Here is a 19,062-nt window from a genome sequence, read left to right as displayed (position 1 = left end):
ACTGCTGCAAATCACTTGTTTTGAAAAATAATTCTAAAGGAGTCATAAAGCCATTGGAGTTTATTTCATTATATTTTACTTAAACTGTGGTGTACAGGATCCCCTGCTACCTTATGAGCAGAGAAGCACATTAAGGCCTAGCTTCCAGCAGCCTTTGTTCATACCAAAGCACATCTTATTTCTGTGACGTTTTCCTGTGTGGCCTTCTTGTGCCAGATTAACACAAGTGAATTTTTTTTTTCTTCTCCTTAGTGGAAGAATTACTTTGGCTGTTTGTCACCACTGATGCTAAATTATTTTACAGACCTTTTGGAAACTACCTTTTTCTACCCTTCTGTCATATTTGTCTGAATCAACAGAATGTCAGAAATACATTAGGAAGGTAAAAAACAAACAACATTTTCATGGGCTAAAAACTTCCATACTGATTTCAATTACTTCAGTTAAAAAATAATTCAAAAGACCAATATTAACTTACTTGTACTATCAGAGTAAATGGCATCTTTTCCAAACATGTAGAGTTCTCCATCTTTGGAAATTACAGAGCTGCTTCCATTATTGCATGCTGTAGATATGACAATCTTTCCTTCCATTTTAATAATTTTTTTAGGCTTATATGGTTTTGATTGCCGTCTGCTTTTAGCTTTAAATAAAGAAATAAATTACAAGTAAATCTACCAAAAAATCCTCAAACCATCACAGGCATAATCGTTAGTTTTCAGACCACTAATGAAAAAATCCAAACAAACAACTAACTATAGGTACAATATTCCTGGTCTAATTTTAATTGGATTATACTGGCTCCTCCCAAAAATTTGATGGCAAGCCAAGACATGATTAGATCAGTATCTTTTAGAAATTATTCTTCAAGTATTTCAAATCACTTTAATTATTCTTATTAATCTATCACATCATCATCTACCATCTGTTTCCTAAAGTGAAGTATTTAATTCAATATTACAACAGATAACAGCTTCAGGGCACTTAAAGATATCTTCAGTTGTCTTGCAAACTCTATTTCAACCTACACACACAACTACAGAAATCAAGATTAGGAAATGTGTTAATCTTATATTGATGAGGCCTTTATTAGTCTGAAGATCAAATTAATCTGTCTTCTTTAATGTCCAAAGAATTCTGCTTGATCGAGCACAGAAGATCTACAAGTTCTCATCAATGTACCTCTCCACCAGCCAGCCAAACATCAATTTCCAAAGCTCAATAGAACAACAGCAAAGAGGCAAAAGTTTGGCTCCAGAGTTTTCCCGAGGCAGACAGCATGGCTTCTTGACCAAATTTACTCCTGTCTTTTCTTGGGATAAATCTAAAAGAGTACTTCCACCACACAACATAAAATGTGGTAAAACACAGACTGGATTTTGTAGCTGGGAGAGGTTTTGGCACTGGTTGTCAGGACTTGTGGCCAGCATACTCTCCAGCACAAATGGCACGCTTACATGCTCCTGGAAAATGCTGAAACTCTTACTTTCAAATTAAAAACTCTTAAGAGGCTTTTATCAACCACTGGTCAAGCAAGCAATGATACATACTTGATTCACCATCCTCTCCTTTACTAGCAGAGCCTGTGAAGAATATGCTTCCATCCTCAGCAACAAGTAAGGCATGTGAGCCATCATGTCCAACAGAAAACTGAATAATCTTTGGAGATTTTGTGATTGGGAGTTCAACCCATTTGCCAGCTGAAGGGCCACCTTGTTTGATTCCAAGGCTCTGATATTTGCCAGTATAATAAATCTAGGAGAAAAAAGTTTATCAGTTTTAGTTATGACACAGCACTTCAAGCTTACATAATTCTCAAGGTTGCATTGTTTTTAATTCCTTTCATTTCAAGGCACACTGCACTCTTCCTGACTTTGTTTATGCCATTTCACTATCTCTGTCCCAACCCATCAATTTTGACTTAATGGGGGAAACATTCTGATTAGATTCTTAGATTAGATTGTTTTGAATTGTGCTTTCTCCTGAGCCACTGAGTGAATTTTCATATATAATTGTTTGGCTAGATGAGTTGAATACACAAGAAAGAACCAAAGAAACTACTCAGAGGAAGCATTTAAAACACCTCACAAAAACGTCTGGTCTGTGTAAAAAGAAAATGGTATTATAACAATAAAATAAATCTAAAATAAAAAACTACTACATATTTTGATATGCTTCAACACATTTGTAAAACATGTTTAGCAAACGCACAGTGGTCACTGACTACATAAAGAACAGAGTAAGATATTTCACGTGAACACAAAAATACTGACATGAACTAAAAAGTTTCCTTTAGAACCATGCAATTCAACAGTTCTATAAAATTGGTATGTCAATCTATGGGGCACCTGAAGCCACTTCATATTGCCTTACATATTGTATTACCTACCTTGACAGACAACTTTATAGGCCAAACCCAGGAAATGTGTTAATTTTATATGAACAGGCATTTTTGTTAGTTGAATGATAAAGTTAATCTGTCTCCCTCAATGCTGAAAAGTTATATTTGATCAAATTCTGGTACAGACCATTAAATGGTCTTAAAAAATATTTACTCTAACAATTGCAACAATCTCACTGTTCTGACAGCAGCAGACAAAGGCCTTCATTGAAACAAAGCAATGCAATTTTGTACATGTAATTAAGAACTATGTTTCTACAAGACAAATAGCATAAGTGTTTCACACTGAAATAGAACCACAATAAATGTAAAGTCACTGACAGTATAATTTCTAAATTTCCATGATTATGCAAATGCTTCAAAAATCCCCACTTAGGAGAACAACATATCAAATAATTAAGAATAGGTTTGAAGAAATCAATTGAAATATTTGCATAGGGGAATCAATAATTCTCTAAAAGATCAGAAAAAAATCAGGATGGGATTTAAATAAATTACTACAGTCAGACTGTGGAAAGTTATGAGGTGGTAAAATTTAAAAAGGCACTAACACATCATTTGAAGACAGAAGACAGTTTTGTTTCCCAGATTTAAACAAAGTCCTTCATTGTAAGGACTGTAGAAATTCCTACAAATTCAAGCAGTGGATTTCTAACGGGTTCCAACTATCTGTTTATGCTTTTAAATAACTATTTGCCTTTTATGTTTTAAAGCAGGCTCTGAAAAATATATTTGAATACAGTCATAGACATACATTCCAACATACTGAAAAGGCAAAAAGGAAATTATGGAAAATAATGATGAAATTAAAAAACACAGAAATCTATTGGTGCAATTTGCTATTTACTACAGAACATTTTCAGTACCTTTCCACTAGCAGTTTTCATCAGTGCAAACTCTCTCCCAGCACCAAGGACAGCTGATTCCTCATCAAACCCTGTACCTGTGCAAGTAAGATTGTGTTAACTGAACAGTTTAACCAGGCAGTTTCACAGACCAGTCACCTATCTACTTCTGTTGGTCCATGGAGCCAAATATGCTTTTGTTTTTCTTCTGATAGAGCAAAAATACCCGAAAGCAAAGCCCAAGTGAACTTTTTTCAAAATACCTTCATAGATAGTAACAATTCTTTACCTCAAATTCTGATGCAAATGCGCTTTTTAATGTAACTCTTTCTCCCTTTAATCCAGTCAGTGATCCTTGTAACTTGTTAACTTTGACCCACAGCAAGGAGTTCCAAGCTTAACCATGTTTTATAATGCCCAAGCTTCAAACAATTATATATTTATTATACAACTGAAGGAAAACACTGGAAAACCATGAACAGTACTAGAGACAAAGGTGGTTCCAAATGGGTGGATGGATTTGACTCTGAGTCAAATAATGCTTGAATGGTTTCAAACCCCTCTCCATGTGTTTATTATGGAGCTCTACCGTCCTGCACATAGTAGAGCCAAAGGAAAGCGCAGTGCTTCAGCTCTGCTGTTGGAAAATTACCAGGCTTGTTATTAACCTTCAAAGAAGAGAACTTACTGATAATGTGCAAATCTTTCTCCAGATCAAACAACGAGATGCCACAGGCATGTAAGCATTTTCTTGCAAGCTTAAGCTGCAGTTCTTGTTGCAATACTGGCTCAGTACTCGTGGCAAATATTCGCACTACAAAGCCATCCTGCAAAAAATACAAAAATCCGCTTTATACTGTACAAGAAATTAATTTATTCACTTCTAAAGTCCTAAGTGCATTAACAAAGTACAATTTCAGAGTAAATGTCAGAGGACACATTGATAAAGTAACATTTATTATAACATTTACTACAGAGGAGAAAAGAATTTAGTGACCATCAGGACAAGCTGAGGTATCTGTCTCCTTAAACTCATTGAGTTCTATGAAAATGCTATGAAGACTATAAAAATAGTGAACTACTGTAGAAAATCTGCTCTTGCAATTATTTACATCTATGTTTAAGCCTTGAACTTCTTATTCAGAACCCAAAATTCTGCATGCAGAGTGACTGCTTTAAACAGTAGCTAGAAGAGTTTTCTGTTGACAAGTGCAGTCATGTTAAAAAAAAAACCCAACACTTGATTCTGTTAGGAGGGAAATGGATTAATCTTGGTTTTTCTACAGTTGATGCTTAGCATCTGTTGCCAACCCAGTTTCACCCCATCCCTATTTTGCAGATTTCTCACTTGAAAAACCACACATGAATTAAAAGCATAGTAACTGTCTGCTGAAAAAAATATAACCACCACTATAGTTTTGTCCCTAGTAGGAGCACTTTGAGTTTCTACAGCTTTGGCCATCAGGCAATTTCCACACAAAAATCAATTGGAATATAGTATATTTCCTATCTCTGCTAATAAAACTGTCTGAGATGCTCCAGTAAGTTCCAAAGCAATTACAGGAAATGAATAAAGAAAAAACAATTTATCCTTAAGCTGTATGAAGCTTATCCTACAAAGAACCTGTAGAACATATTATTCAACAGATAAGATTTTTTCTTTTCCTTAAAGAGCAATGGAATTTTTCTTAAAACTTATCTGAAAAATAAAAAAAATCAATCACAAATCAAAATTGTGTGAATTAATACCGAAATACTGCATTTTTATGCACAAATATGGAAGTTTCTCATTATTTCTAGTTACATGGATTTATTCCTTAATTGTGTTAGTGAAGAAAAAGCCAAACATGAAGCAAAAAGGAGGATATAAATATTTTAAAATAAAATCCAGTTAAGAGAAAAATAGTTTACCCATCATTTGTAAAACTTACATCTCTAGATGCTGCTATTTGATTAATATATTCTCCATCTGTGAAAAGGATATTCTGCCCTTCAGTATGACAATCTGTGAGAGAAAAATGAAGTGCACTGCATCAGTTTATATTAGCATACATATACACACTGATCTCTGCTTCTATTTCATTCTCACTCCAATCAGATCATGAGAGTTCTACTTTGTCTCAAGTGAGATCATACCATTCTGATAATGTGTTATTTTACATTAAGATGTCCTGTCTCACCAAAAGCATGTAATTCTCCTTAGCTCCTGTAAAGGTTATTACAGCACTTTCCATTGCATAAAATGTGAGTGGGTACACCCCAATATTTAACTGCAAAAAAAAGGCATTCACCTTTCACAGGTGAATGCCTTCACCTGTGAAGCATATTCCAAACTACTAGAATCCAAATTTTCCAGGACTATTAAATCTTTTCCTTTCCCAAAACCTTTTTTTAATATAAGGATTTTTATCTTCATAGAAATGTTTCTTCAGTCCAGCATATAAAACCTACAGAAATAAATGAATCACGGTTTTCATTATTTATCTCGTTTTTTCATAACTTATAAATCTCACCAAACTATTAACTGAAAATCTAGGGGTTTTTTGAAAACTATGAAGTATATACTTGACTACATCACTCATTTACTGAAAACAGCTCAGATAATTCCAAAAAAATGAGAGGGAAAGAATTCTACCCAAATTAGGAGAAAAAGAAAAATATCATTTTCTCTGCAAGTTTAAATATATGTCCCTACACAATTTCTTCTTCCCTTCCTGCACTGTTGATAGAGCTACTGGCAAAGATATCATATGGTTTGTGTTTGTCTCATTGATTACACACAGGAAAAAGACCTCTTCCAAAAATACTATAGGACAGCCACTTTACACTCCAAATATTTGCTTCATAATCTGAACAAAGATCCAGTATTAACATTTTATCAAATAAATTTAATGCTAGATGGAGCACACATAATGTCTTTTTAGCATAACCAGCAAGTTTGCTTTTTTTTGCTACCCAGCTAAAGCACTAAAATAATACAGCTGAAAACACCCCACAAAAACCCATTGTTTACTTTTTCCTGATACACCGCCCAGTCCAATATAGTGTCTTAATCAGGAACAGAATATGCATTAAAAAGCCTTCAGTACCTTTCACATCTAGACTCAAAACACCAAAAGTAGACAACATTCCCTCCCCGTAGAGCACAACCAGGTATGAAATCACAGAAAGTATGCAGCAAGCATGATGGAGAATGGCAGCAGAAACAGTGAACCTTGAAATACTGCCCTCTCAAAAATAATCTTGGATTTAACAACCAAAGGTAGTCCATACTACTGATTCTCTACGCTGCAGGTCATGTTAGTGGTAAAAGAAGTACCAGTAACTGGATGAGAAGTTCCAAAACTAACCTAAATGACATTTCTCCAAAGGTTACAGGAAGTTGGTAAGCATGAACCTTCCTTGAATGACTGAAAATTACATGCTCACACAAGCAGAACAGCCAAGGAAACAGCGCATTCTGGCCACCAGTGGGTCCACGTTGCACTACTTAGCCTATTGCTTGAGTCACTTCAAGAAAGGTGAGTCTCCTGGAAAACATTTCTGGGGGTTGTTGCTATGTTTTGTAGATCTGTTCAAAGAAGAAATCTAAAACAGGGGTGTTTTGGTTTTTTTTTTTTACATATATGCTCTCCAGAAGACTTCCTAAAAATTAGCACTTGCTTAGCTAACAAACAGGCCTAGCATTAAAAATCAAATCATTGGGAAGACTAAAAAATGGAAGGCAAATGGAGTATTTGGAAAAACTAGTATAGTGTCTCAGCTAGGAAGAAGCTTGTATGATCAATCCTAATCAATCTTATTCAATGTGACTTTGTATATTACTGTGGGGATGAGGATAACCAAGCATTTTGTCTGAAGATTGCAATAAGAGAAAGGCTTTATGTACTAAAACCATGTAACTACAGACACCTGTTAATCACAGCCTCCTTAAAGGCTTCAAATGAAGCCTCTGTGAAGCATCACCTTCCACATTCATATTGCACATTCTGCACCTGCTAGTAATGCAGGCCTTGAGGTCACCTAGGCTACCCTCAGTTAGCAGTACTTTCCACACTAAGGGAATAGTCCTGAGCCTAAGACACCAATTTGCAATTTTAAAGAACAATAAAACCATATACCATGTGACTTCAATTTCTCCAGCTGAAAACAGAAACTGTTTTAAGGTATGCAGAAAGCATCACTGTTGAAAGAAATGGCAAAGATGAAAACCCCTATAAATTCAGGTCTTGTCACCTAGTAAATTCTCATGGAATTCAGATATTCTTTTATGATACATGGACTGAGAAAACAGATACTCAACTCAGGTACAACGTATAAATCTTGGCAAAGGCCTTAGACACAAGAATGTTGACACACAGCCTGGTACTTCCAGAAACTGGATTTGAAAGATCATCTTTCAGAGTGGAAAGGCTGCCCTTGAAAAACAGAAGTTTATGGCTTCAAGAAGCTGATGGATCCTACTGTGTGAGAAAGGGGAAAATAATGTTCTATAGTTCTCTGACTATTCTAAGGTCATGTGACTTCTACCTAGGATCAACTTCTAATCAAATCTTCTAACCTCCTATGCATTCCTTGTATTAATAAAGTCTAATACCTTTCTTTAATGCACTATCACCAGCCCAGGCATTTGAAAGAGATTAATTCCAGATAGAGCCATGCCTGAATATCATCCCAACTAGGAGCAAATATTTGCTGTGTTCAGCTGTTAGCAAGGTCACTGGCCTCTAGTTCTATCCAGCATTGCTTTTCAAAACTAGAACAACTTGCAAGTCACCATAAGATTGCAGTGAGGCAGCCACTACTATTCAGAATTAAGTACCTACTGTTTTCCTCAGGTCAGACACCTTCCCCCAACCTTCATTTCATTTTTTCTAATGGGAAAGGAAAATAACCAGAAGTGGACCCCCTGGAATTTGTCCCAGGCAAAAGAACAAGGTCGTATCTTGTCACAATAACACACTGAGATAAATGTGCACAAAGCAAAACTGCAAAGTTCAAGGACTGAAATACAAAGGACTGGAGTTACAAAGAACATCTAACATCTACTCTAACACCATCACAAACCATATAAAATGCAACTGAGAGGACAGTTTGAGAAATTTCTGAATGGGTATTCCCATTTGGATTTGCTTTTGCAAATTGTTGAGAAGGCACACACATGTAATTTGTACCTTTTTACAGTATAAATACAAGGCAGTCTTGCAGAACGACACTTGTCACTGAGATTTGCAAAAACAAGCAACAGCTCCAAAGGGTAGACTTGAAATGTGCTCAAATCTCTCTCAAGACTTGCATGAGGAACACTGATTTGTTTACCAATGGTAACATAATTAAGGGCATCAATGAACCCTACTGTGTAAGAAGCTGCCCTGAGGTGAATAAAGCTGAAAAACCACTCTGAAAGGCAGTTTTTCAGGTCCTTCAATGTGCTCTCACTGACATACCTCCTACAGCCCCCACAAAGAGCAAGAGCAGCTTAAAAAGACATCCATACTTCAAGGATGTGCAGAAGGTTGCATGGACTAGATTCAACATTCAGAACTTGTTTAAAAAATTGCTGTTTGCATTTTAAAGACAAAAATCTTAGCGAACTTCTCGGAGGTTTCAGTCAGGGCTTTCTTATTTATGTCAGGATGAAACAAAATCTTTACTGCAATCTACAAAATAAGCCTGTCATTGTTTGATTAAAAAATATTCTTGTGTCCTTCTGCTATTTATCTGTGTAGCTAAGAACAGATGGATTTCACTAGAAGGCCATTAAAGCATGTTCCAGGAACATCCTTATTCTCTAAACAGACTGAAGTTATGAGGCTCATCTGAAAAAGGACAACAAAATGAACCCAAACAACCCCCCACAAACCAAACAAACCCCACCTAAAACCCCCAAAACAACAACAAAAAAAATTCCCCAAACAAATAAACCAAAATCCACGAGCATGGTCCATCAGTGTTCATTAGCTGCCTTTGCTTTTTGGATATATTTTTACCCTATTAAAAACGAAATTGTTTTGTTCATAGTTTATAACTGCCTACATGTAAGAAATCCTGGAAACAAAGTCATACATGAGCCAAACATTCAAAGTTCAAATGAGAAAGAAAAGAAAATTTTGAGGAAAAAATTTAAGCTCTTGTAGTCTTTAAATTAAGATGTTCACATATTATAAAATGTTGCAATATTCTTCCAGCAATTGGAGTAAGATGCAAGGCCGCCGCAGAGATCTTTTTCATTAAAAATCCTTTCTTGGGATTTTTCCTGTTGAAGCTGAGAAGTTTCAGCAACAAGAGGTAAACAATAATTATCTGCTGCTGTGGAATGCAACAGGTGGGTCTGTGATTGGTCTCCTGTAGATGTTTGGATCCGGTGACCACTCACAGCAGAGCTGGCTCTCGCTGTCTGTTAGAGCCAGCTGCCTTTGCTATCATTCTTTTCTATTCTATTCTTAGCTTAGCTAGCTTCTGGAAACTTTTCTTTCTATTTCTTTTTAGTATAGTTATAATATAGACATGTATCATAAAATAATAAACCGAGCCTTCTGAACATGGAGTCAATGTTCTCGTCTCTTCCTTCACCCAAGAACCCTTGTGACCACTGTCACACAAGGCCTTTAAGTGAAATACTGAAGCTGGTCTGAAGTGAAGCAAAGTCATAAAGCAATATATCTGTAACCTCAAAAATCTCAGTTTCTCTTCTGCTTGCCTTAAAATACATAACAGGGAAACAGCAAACTCTACCAAATTGCTCTCGTCTGGAGGTTCTCACCTGGCAAAGCAACTGTACCGTCTTGTTCCAAAGTTTCAGGGTTTATTCTTATGGCTGTCATACTGTGATTATTCGCATCTCTGTATAATAAATAGCCCTGGCAAGAACAAAAAAAACATATGTGGAGGTTATGAAAATACTCCTTAATACATTAACAGATGTTAAAAGGGAAAAAAATGCAATGATTATTTTAGATATTGCTTTAAAACAGTGGAAGCCTTTTACATCAAATGATGATCAACATTTTTTCTACTAACCCACATTTTAACTAAATTTCTTATTAAAAAATGGAAATTTGATTCCCTTCCTCCACTTTCTCCATGCCATAGATTAGCATGCTGAAGCTTGTATACAACTTTTGAAGCCCCACATTTTAATTGTTATTTATATCTGTATACAATTCGATTTAAATTTCTGTGTCCACTTTTCAAATCAACAGACTAGTCACAGGAATACCAGGAAGGCAATAGATAATGTTGTCCTATATAGAAGAGCAATCATTAATGCATACTAATACATGCATTAAAACCTAGAATAAAAAAAAATACTAATTAACTACTTTGACTTCCACACTAAGACAGTTCCTTCCATTGAAACTACTGGACAAATAAATCTCAGCAAAATGAGGAAAACAAGGCCACATAAATTAAGCAAAGAGCATTAAAGTAGATAGAAAAGCTTCAATCTAAAAATAACTAATATAAAATGAAGTAAGAAAAATCACCTGAATTTAAGTTAACCATGCACCTGAAGGGAAATGACACTAAGGACATTTTATCTCTTATGGACACATAACTAGCAGTAAGTGCAAGTTACAGACCTTTCTATAAATACAGCCACAGAATGACACTTGTCCAAACTGCAGTGCCTTTGGCTACAGTCACTGTGTGAATGCACACACCCGTGCAAGCACTCAAAAAGCATCACATATATTTATAGCTATGTATAGAATGTCCAAATATGTAACACTATATAATGAAACCACACGAATCCCGTTTAATTCTGAACTGATAGAACAGGCTCCAGAATGAATACACCCACACCCATTTGTCTGGTGCCAGTGCACCTTTCTGTGATCTGCTTTTACATTAAATAAAACCAGATTTCATGTGTTTCTGTTTACACAAACACAGTAACTGCAATGAAAGAACATATATTTACAATGAACAATTTCACTTTAAAAGCGTGCAAGGAGCATACTAAAAATCACACTGGGACAATAAGATCATTCATTTAAGAGTAAATATACAATAAATTCAGTAAATTAATTGTTCTCTGAAATATTTTTTAACGTTTTGAGAGTTTTTTATAATGAATAATAAAGGCATAAGAAAAAGTGCTTGATATTCCAGAAACTGACTCTAAAAAACACAAACCATACAAATATAGTTAACTCCTCAATTACAATGTCAAGAATTACCTCTACGTATTGTTTACATATGCTCAATCCTCCCCAACCAAAACAGCATTTCCTTATTTTACTGTAGATGTTTTAACGTCAATTTATTTTCACAAACAGGTATTTCAAATATTTTTTACATGTTCATTGCAACAGCACTTTCTTACATCTACTGACACGCACTTAGAACCACACACCAACTGCCTGTACAGTTCATAAACCAATGTGCTAAAACACCATATTTTGCAAAAGTCTTTACAGTGACAACACAAAGCAAGGACACTCCATTGTTCCTCTCCACGGGCCAGTGATTACAGGTCCACCATCCTCCATAATTTAGAAGCCAGTACCAAAAATTTCGGTTTTTATAAAGAAAGCCGAAAGAACAATACAATATCCATGTAAGCTTACTCTAAGCCAGGGTCTACTTGAACTACTTAGGAGGGATGAGAAGGGCTGCACATTTTATATTTTAACTATTCACTTACCTGAGCATAACCTAACCAAGACTTTTTTTCTTTTCTGTTTTTGATGCGGGATGTAGAATTGTATATATGGCCCTGAAAAGCAAAAAACTTCCATCATTTAAGAAATACCAGAGTGAAAACTCAACACATAATCATTTACCATTTAAGTAATACCTTCAACCATATTGCAAAGTGAAATTTCTAAGAAAATGTTGCCAAGTTGTCACAGAAATCATCAGAAAAATTTACACAAACTGCAATTAAACTGATGAGCAGTAAGCTATGTAAGATTGTCCACGGAAATCAGACACCATGGAAGTTAAATTAAAATACAATGTATCACTGATCAGACAAGAAGCAGACACATTACCCTCACTGTCCCGCTATATCCAGAGCCAATTTTGTAAAGTCCATCTTTACATAAGAGATAGAGGAAAAAACCATCACTCTGAAGTAGGCACTGGTCATCTTCATCTACAGATATTTCTTTCAACGACCATTTGTGCATCAAAGCTGCCTTCTTTATCCCATTACTGAACCAGTCCTGGATTTGGATTTTGCCCACCAGAACTGCCTGTACACTCCGCTGAAGAGAGTTTAAAATGGTTGGCACCTAAACAGTAAAAGAAATAGTCAGTGAAAAAGATGATAATTTTTTAAAATTTTGTATTTTCTGTTCTAACTCCAACTCAAGAGAGACAAAGAAATACCACCTGATCTCAAAAACAGTGAGGAAAAAGGTAATTAAACAACACATCTTCTCAGAACTCATGAGAAGTACTCATTTACATAAATTCCCAGATACAGAGAAGTTTTAGTGCAAGACCTGAATAGTCTGACAAGCATGGCTGCCATTATTGGTGAGGATTGCAGAGATTGCTTGCAACGTCCTTCCTGTCTCTCCCCAGGCAGCCACCAGACTGAAGAGGCAAGCGCAGGAAAGCGCTGTCAAGGACTGTCCCGTACTGTCATTCATTCCTGTGCTACGGACTGTTATTTCCAAAAGCAGCTGGAACAGGGATTCTGCAGATAAAACACAGCCATTGCACAGATCAGTCACAAAATCATACAAAACAATTTAACTATCAATGGGAAATTCAAATAGGAAAATACATTCTATCTTTCCTCAGCTATTATGTTCAGAGCTAATTTCAGACAGAAAAGCATCTTAAATGAATCTGAATTATCCTTAACTTTTCCTCTTTGCAGCCAGAAAACATCATATCTGGATAATCACCATGGCTGAAGAAGAAAAACCACAAGTCCTTCTGTAACAGTGGAACACATTAACAAGAAATGGGCCAGAAAGCGTTATTATAGTAGGCACTATTCAGTCTACCCCATCACTGAGATGATGAATAGACCACTTGTCTACTCTTTATGACCATTACCCATGTTGAAGAACAATCCACTTCACAGAAACAAGCATTTCAAATTGAGGCTTAAAAATTATTTTGATCATATGCCTCTTTCCAAACACTGTTTAGTGGCTGAACTTCTGTAACAATCCAGGTGTGAATAGAAATTCACCTAACTTTTCTCAAGAGTTGATACAATTAATCACTAGGGCAGTAATCAAAAAGTCGTCTTTGTAACATTTTAATACTCCATGCATCAATACAAAATAAGTTTTCTGCAGCAAATTACAATCTTTGGAAATGCAATACTATTAAGTCATACAACATGAAAAAATACATGAAGTCTAAAGACTTCTTAAAAATTTTCTTTAAACAACTCAGGCTACAGCCTAGACTTCTCTGCTGTTCTATAAACCAACAAAAGATAATAGTATTTTAACTTCAAGGATATAGTCAGTCTTGCTCTCAAAGGCATCAGAAGTTCAACTTTTATTTTCAATATCATTAAAAAGAAAATTAATTTTCAGGGAAGCTTTGGGATGCCCAGAGAAAATAAAAACAAGAATTGTGACACTCTGCTTAGCAGCTTCACATAAATTACAAAATTAAACATCTAAGCTATAGACCACAACAGCAGATTACAAGAGAAATTCACCCTAAAACTGTATTCCTTCCAATAGGACCAAGTATTTTATGTTTCAGTAAGAAAGTGAAACCAAATTTTTTAGGCTGTGATGTTCTTTACTTTGTTTCAGTGAGGAAGTACTCCATACGTGCACCATAAGGACTTAACTGGCCAGAACAGTCAGTCAGTTGAGAACAAGCATGTAAGCATGTTACTATCTCACAAATACTTGCCAAGAACCATTTTCTTCTGTCCAACACAATAACAGGAGTATGTTAATAAAAATACAGTAAGAGATGAGATTACCTAAGACTTCAGGAGGCTCTGATTGCAGGCCTTCTGGTTGCTGACCTTGGAGCACATTAAGTAGGGCTTGTAAGCTCCTGAGACACAAGGATGGATGAGAAAATCTCGTCTCCTTTATCAATTCAAAGACTTCACACAATCCAACTTCAATGATCTAAAGAAGTACAGATTTTTCAGAACAGATGTCAATATAATATTTTTAGATCTTCATCAAAAAATACATTCCAGTGTTCACTGAACAAGACAATTACTCAAATAAAAAGTTGTAATAGAAAATACAGTGTTAAACCAGAATAAAAATCAAGAATCCACCTATATGAGCAACTATTACACGTAAGTCAGTCACTACATAAAAGAGCTAAGCAGACTAAGTTTCTTGAAAGAATAAGGAAGGTTAAAATTTTTTGCACAATAAAAGGCAAACTGTACCTCTGAGCCCTTCTAATTTCTATCCAGTTCTTCCATTTCCTTGCTCATTAATGTGAGCCAGCAAACTAGAACGGTCTTGCAACCTGGCTTCACATCCTGAACAACAATACATTTGACAGCAGATACTGGCAGCTCTAGAACTTTCCCCTCCAAAGCCTCTGAGATTATTTTTTATATTATGACAAAAACAAAGATTAATTGCTAGTCACTAAAACTCCGCATGTACTCATAAAAGACATGCACTAAGCCAACTAATAGAACATGTTTAAAAGCCTTGTTACAGCCATCTCTAACTTTCCCTTTTAGAATTCCTGACTATTCTGAGATTGCAGTCATGCTTCTCTTCACTGACTGCTCCCTTGCACTTCTTCTCAAACTCTCTAGTTAATAATGATGAAGATGAAAGAGAGGGGTGTCAGCACATTACTAATAAGCAACTGTATCTTAAAAAATTCACTATGTTTTTTGGTCAGGAGCAGAGCCCCCACAGAGTATTTAACAGAGACTCATCCCTGAGTAAAATCTAAGGAAAAATATAGAAATGTGAAAATAACATCGTTAATGCAACTGACACCCATGCTTAAAACATATATTCTGGAAGTCAGCTCTAAGTTCTACTGGATGCCTTGCAACTGTCTTTGCTGACCTTTAATTTGATTCCCATCCTTCATAAATTATTTTACCATCTATTTTTTTCATGGAGGAATGATAAAAACATAACCAAGTCAAGTCCTCAAAGCACAACAGCAATTTTCCTACTAATTACACCTTACATTTCACATCTGCAATGGAGTAGGAGGAAAACACACGTATGGAATCTACAGTGAAAAAACCTGGTAACATAATAATGTTTTTTCCAGGATCTAAAACTCACCATCATCTAAAGGCTAAAAAATAAAATACATTTTTATAAATGCCCTTCCTGTTCAGTTATAATGTCTTTGAGAGAAACTAAGTTTTTTCTTCACAATCTTCAGACAGAAGACATAATCTAGGAGCTGACAGAGGCAGCTAGAGAAAGTAGAAAACATAACACAGTGGAAAATGTCTGGTGAAGTTCCACTAGAGCAGGAATCAATAAGAGAGAGTTCTGCTGGGATGTTATCAATTCTACATAGGTTTTGGGTTGGTTTTTAAATATCTGGGTAGGCTTCACACAATAGATCTATTCATTGTATTATCTCATGTATGTATATCTTTTATATATATATATATAGTGTGTATCTCTCTACCTCTCTCCTCCAAACCATGCTCTGAAGGACAGAATAAGCAAATAGTTCTCCTCAAGACATCTTAAGCTTGTTCTCATTGCTCTCTAAAAGGTTTTTGAGCCAAAACAAGCACTGCTCTGCCTCAGCTTCTGTGTCTCAGCCTGACTGCTCTTACTGATGCTCTCTGTGCAACCATTCTCCCCATTCCCTTTGCAACACCTTTCAGACTTCAGATCTAAAGTTTAAGATTGCTTAAGAAAAGGTACCCAAAATTCTAGCCTGGATGCAGACATTGTGACTCCTAACTAATTCCTAAAACCCCTCCCATTTCATCTTGAAGTCTTATCTATGCTCTTGTTTTAATTCCTTTATCTTTGCTGTCATTGTGAGCGTTACCCCCAATGCTCACATTTCCAGAATTAAAATGACACATTACTCTGAATTAATTTATATTATATACATACACAAAAAAAGGAGAACATTTACAAAGGTAACATTATCCTAATGAATTTTAAAACGTGTAAAGTCAGTCCCTAAAGAGAGTAATTATTTGTCTTTTTTTTTTTTTTGTTACAACTTAAAAATTTAAATTTTTGCTTAAGGTTATTAACAAAATGTATGCCAGTGCAGGAACAAAGAATATTTAACTCTGTTAACTCCACCTTAATCACTTTAATCCAGTATTTGTCCCTTTTAGTACAGGGCTTTTGTGGATCATTCACTACTCAGCCTTAAGTTTAAAATCTTGCGGGGGGGGCGTGGGGGGGGTGTTGTCTGTGTGTGTGTGTGAGGGTGAACGGTGTGGGAAATACCTCTCCTTTACTCTGCAAATTGCAAATCTTATCAATAGAACTGAACCTACTCCATTTTAGGTAGAGAGAATTCCTCACCATTAGCTAAGATACTAATTAAATAAGGTAGCAAACAAGTATGTCAGACAAAGGCAAGTATGTTTTCAACTTACTGTCAATTAAACAAATAAACCACCAAAACACCAAGGACTACACTCTGGAGAATCTGTAAGAGCACAAACCCTAGCCACACTTTTTTTTTTTATCTTTCACCTCACTGTCAAACTCAAAATACATTAGTATTCTTTTTACTAAACAATTACTATCAGAAATTTATCTTGTAAATACTGTAAACCTGAGAAACTTTATAGTTTCTTCTTTACAGTTAACAAACTAAGCCCTACACAATATTGTTCATTACCATGAGACAGACACCTGTATCTAGAATAGCAAGAGATTTACACAGTCAGTCCCTAGAAGTTTTACTACGTGTGAGACAGTTCCAAACAAGTTCAAAAGCATGAATGTAAGTCCAATTGCTACCTCCAAGTGACCTAAACGACCCTATATTACCTAGATAGTTATGAAAAATACTGAGGTTGTATCAGGCATCTAAACATATTTTTGAACCAAAAATTCTCAAATTTGATATTTTGTAGATACTTTACTAAAAATTAACAGTGTGAAAACATACTGATTTTCACCAATTTTATATTTGCTGTACTGAATGCAACAAAAATCTCAACAATTTTCTAATTTGAGAGAAGTTTGTTACCTAGAGTTTCTCTATCATTTTTTCTAAGCCACCATCTCTGTAATTAACTGTCCAACTGTCAACACAATACCAATGCTTTGGTTTCCACATGCAAGTCTTCTGTCCATATCACTGATAAATCTCATCCTTCTTGGAACCTCTTTTAATTTCAACATCTTTTTAAAACATCGTTCCATCCTCCATAAATGCTAGTAGCTACACTGCCTTTTACTTAAAATTAAGCACCCACAAGCACTTGCTGATTCATTTGATACAATCCACGAGTACTCAAATGCAGTTCATAAACAATGCTGACTTTATTTGCAGTGACCACATATTGCAATCATCAATCATGAAATTTCAGCTGGCTGACTTGGTTATGCTTCTCTGCAATTCACCACTACTATTTTCTGGAGTGCCAACTTGACCCCTCAGATAACAACACCTAAATGCAATCATCTATAAAATCCTAATTTTCTAAGCCACTCAAATATTCTACATAACCACAGCTGCAACCACCTTTTTTAATTCAGCATTTGTATTATATAACCACAGCTGCAACCACCTTTTTTAATTCAGCATTTGTATTGGTTTTAGGCCAAATATATACAAGGGAAGTTAACCAGAATATCCTTTTTAGATTCAGAAGAACAACAAAACAAAGCACATTCCATAGCATTGATATGGTAGCAATGAACAAAACTAAATGCATAGCTTTGTAATACATAGTAAAAAACAAGTGAACCAACAAACTGAAAAAAATAAGAAAAAAAATCAGTAAGTCCTTTATTTCTGACTTTCCACCATTAATCCTACTATAAGCATAGAAGCAGTCAATAGTAAAAAACCCACTCTAACTGTTCAACTATAGCATTAAAATCTTAACATGCATTAGAATCAGGAGCTGTCAGTACCACTAAGGGCACTAATGCCAAAAAAGGGAAAGAATAAGTGACAGTTACTGCAATTACATGCATACCCAGCAAAACATCTTAGGAACCATTCCACCAAATTATTTCCATTATTAGAAAGACTTACTCTTTTTGGGGGGTAAAGCAAAAAAAAGCACCCTTTACCATTATGAGCTAGTAGCCTCTCAGAGATATAACAGCTGCCTTATTTGCATCATTTCTGTGTAGATTTTGAGGCAGTAGGTGTTCAAGTACCAACACTTTAAAAGGAGTGCAGCTTGAGTGTTTATCTGACATTCAATTGACTTTAATTTGGGCAGGTACAAAGATCATCCTAATTCATTAAATGATTCTGAACTAGATGGACTGCAAATAAAACTACAGCAGTGCTCTAAGCAGCTGGCTTACACTGTTGCTCTTTAATCCCCAAAAAGAACATACCAACCTTAGATGACAAAAATGGCACGCTTAAGTGGTATCAGTTACTTGCCTTTGGAAGTTTAATAGGTGGCTCTTTGGGCTCCTCTTCTTCATCACTGTCTGAATCCCCACTCTGGACACTGTTCTTAGAGGCCAAAGACACAGACGCTTCCTTTTTCTGCCACTCCAACACACAATGGCGGACATTGCAGTAAACATTAAAAGCTGAAGGATTGCTATGTAATCTGATATCTGGTATGGTTATTGTACTCTCTAGGCTTTCAGTCTGAAAAACAAGATCAGTTTTAATTTTAGTTTATTAGTTTAGTAAAGTTTCAAGCTTTGCTAAATATAAATAATCTCAACAGTCTCAATTTTGACA

At 35.5% G+C, this 19,062-nt stretch overlaps 1 protein-coding gene across 1 annotated transcript in view; it reads right to left on the bottom strand.

The window, feature by feature from the left end:
- MYCBP2 (MYC binding protein 2) overlaps window positions 1-19,062 on the bottom strand; it is a 177,247-nt gene that overhangs the window by 126,019 nt on the left and 32,166 nt on the right. The window contains exons 4-14 of the mRNA XM_031057093.1: window positions 18,751-18,966; window positions 14,165-14,318; window positions 12,702-12,898; window positions 12,246-12,488; window positions 11,897-11,968; window positions 10,010-10,106; window positions 5,178-5,251; window positions 3,935-4,073; window positions 3,268-3,344; window positions 1,551-1,755; window positions 479-643 (exon numbers count right to left, since the gene is read on the bottom strand). Of these exons, the coding sequence (XP_030912953.1) occupies window positions 479-643; window positions 1,551-1,755; window positions 3,268-3,344; window positions 3,935-4,073; window positions 5,178-5,251; window positions 10,010-10,106; window positions 11,897-11,968; window positions 12,246-12,488; window positions 12,702-12,898; window positions 14,165-14,318; window positions 18,751-18,966 (1,639 nt within the window). The remainder of the gene's footprint in view (window positions 1-478; window positions 644-1,550; window positions 1,756-3,267; window positions 3,345-3,934; window positions 4,074-5,177; window positions 5,252-10,009; window positions 10,107-11,896; window positions 11,969-12,245; window positions 12,489-12,701; window positions 12,899-14,164; window positions 14,319-18,750; window positions 18,967-19,062) is intronic.

This window comes from Geospiza fortis, unplaced genomic scaffold, assembly GCF_000277835.1.
Source record: "Geospiza fortis unplaced genomic scaffold, GeoFor_1.0 scaffold45, whole genome shotgun sequence".
NCBI classification, from domain to species: domain Eukaryota; kingdom Metazoa; phylum Chordata; class Aves; order Passeriformes; family Thraupidae; genus Geospiza; species Geospiza fortis.
Note: the sequence above shows the minus strand (reverse complement) of the source record. Positions and strands in the feature narration are given on the sequence as shown.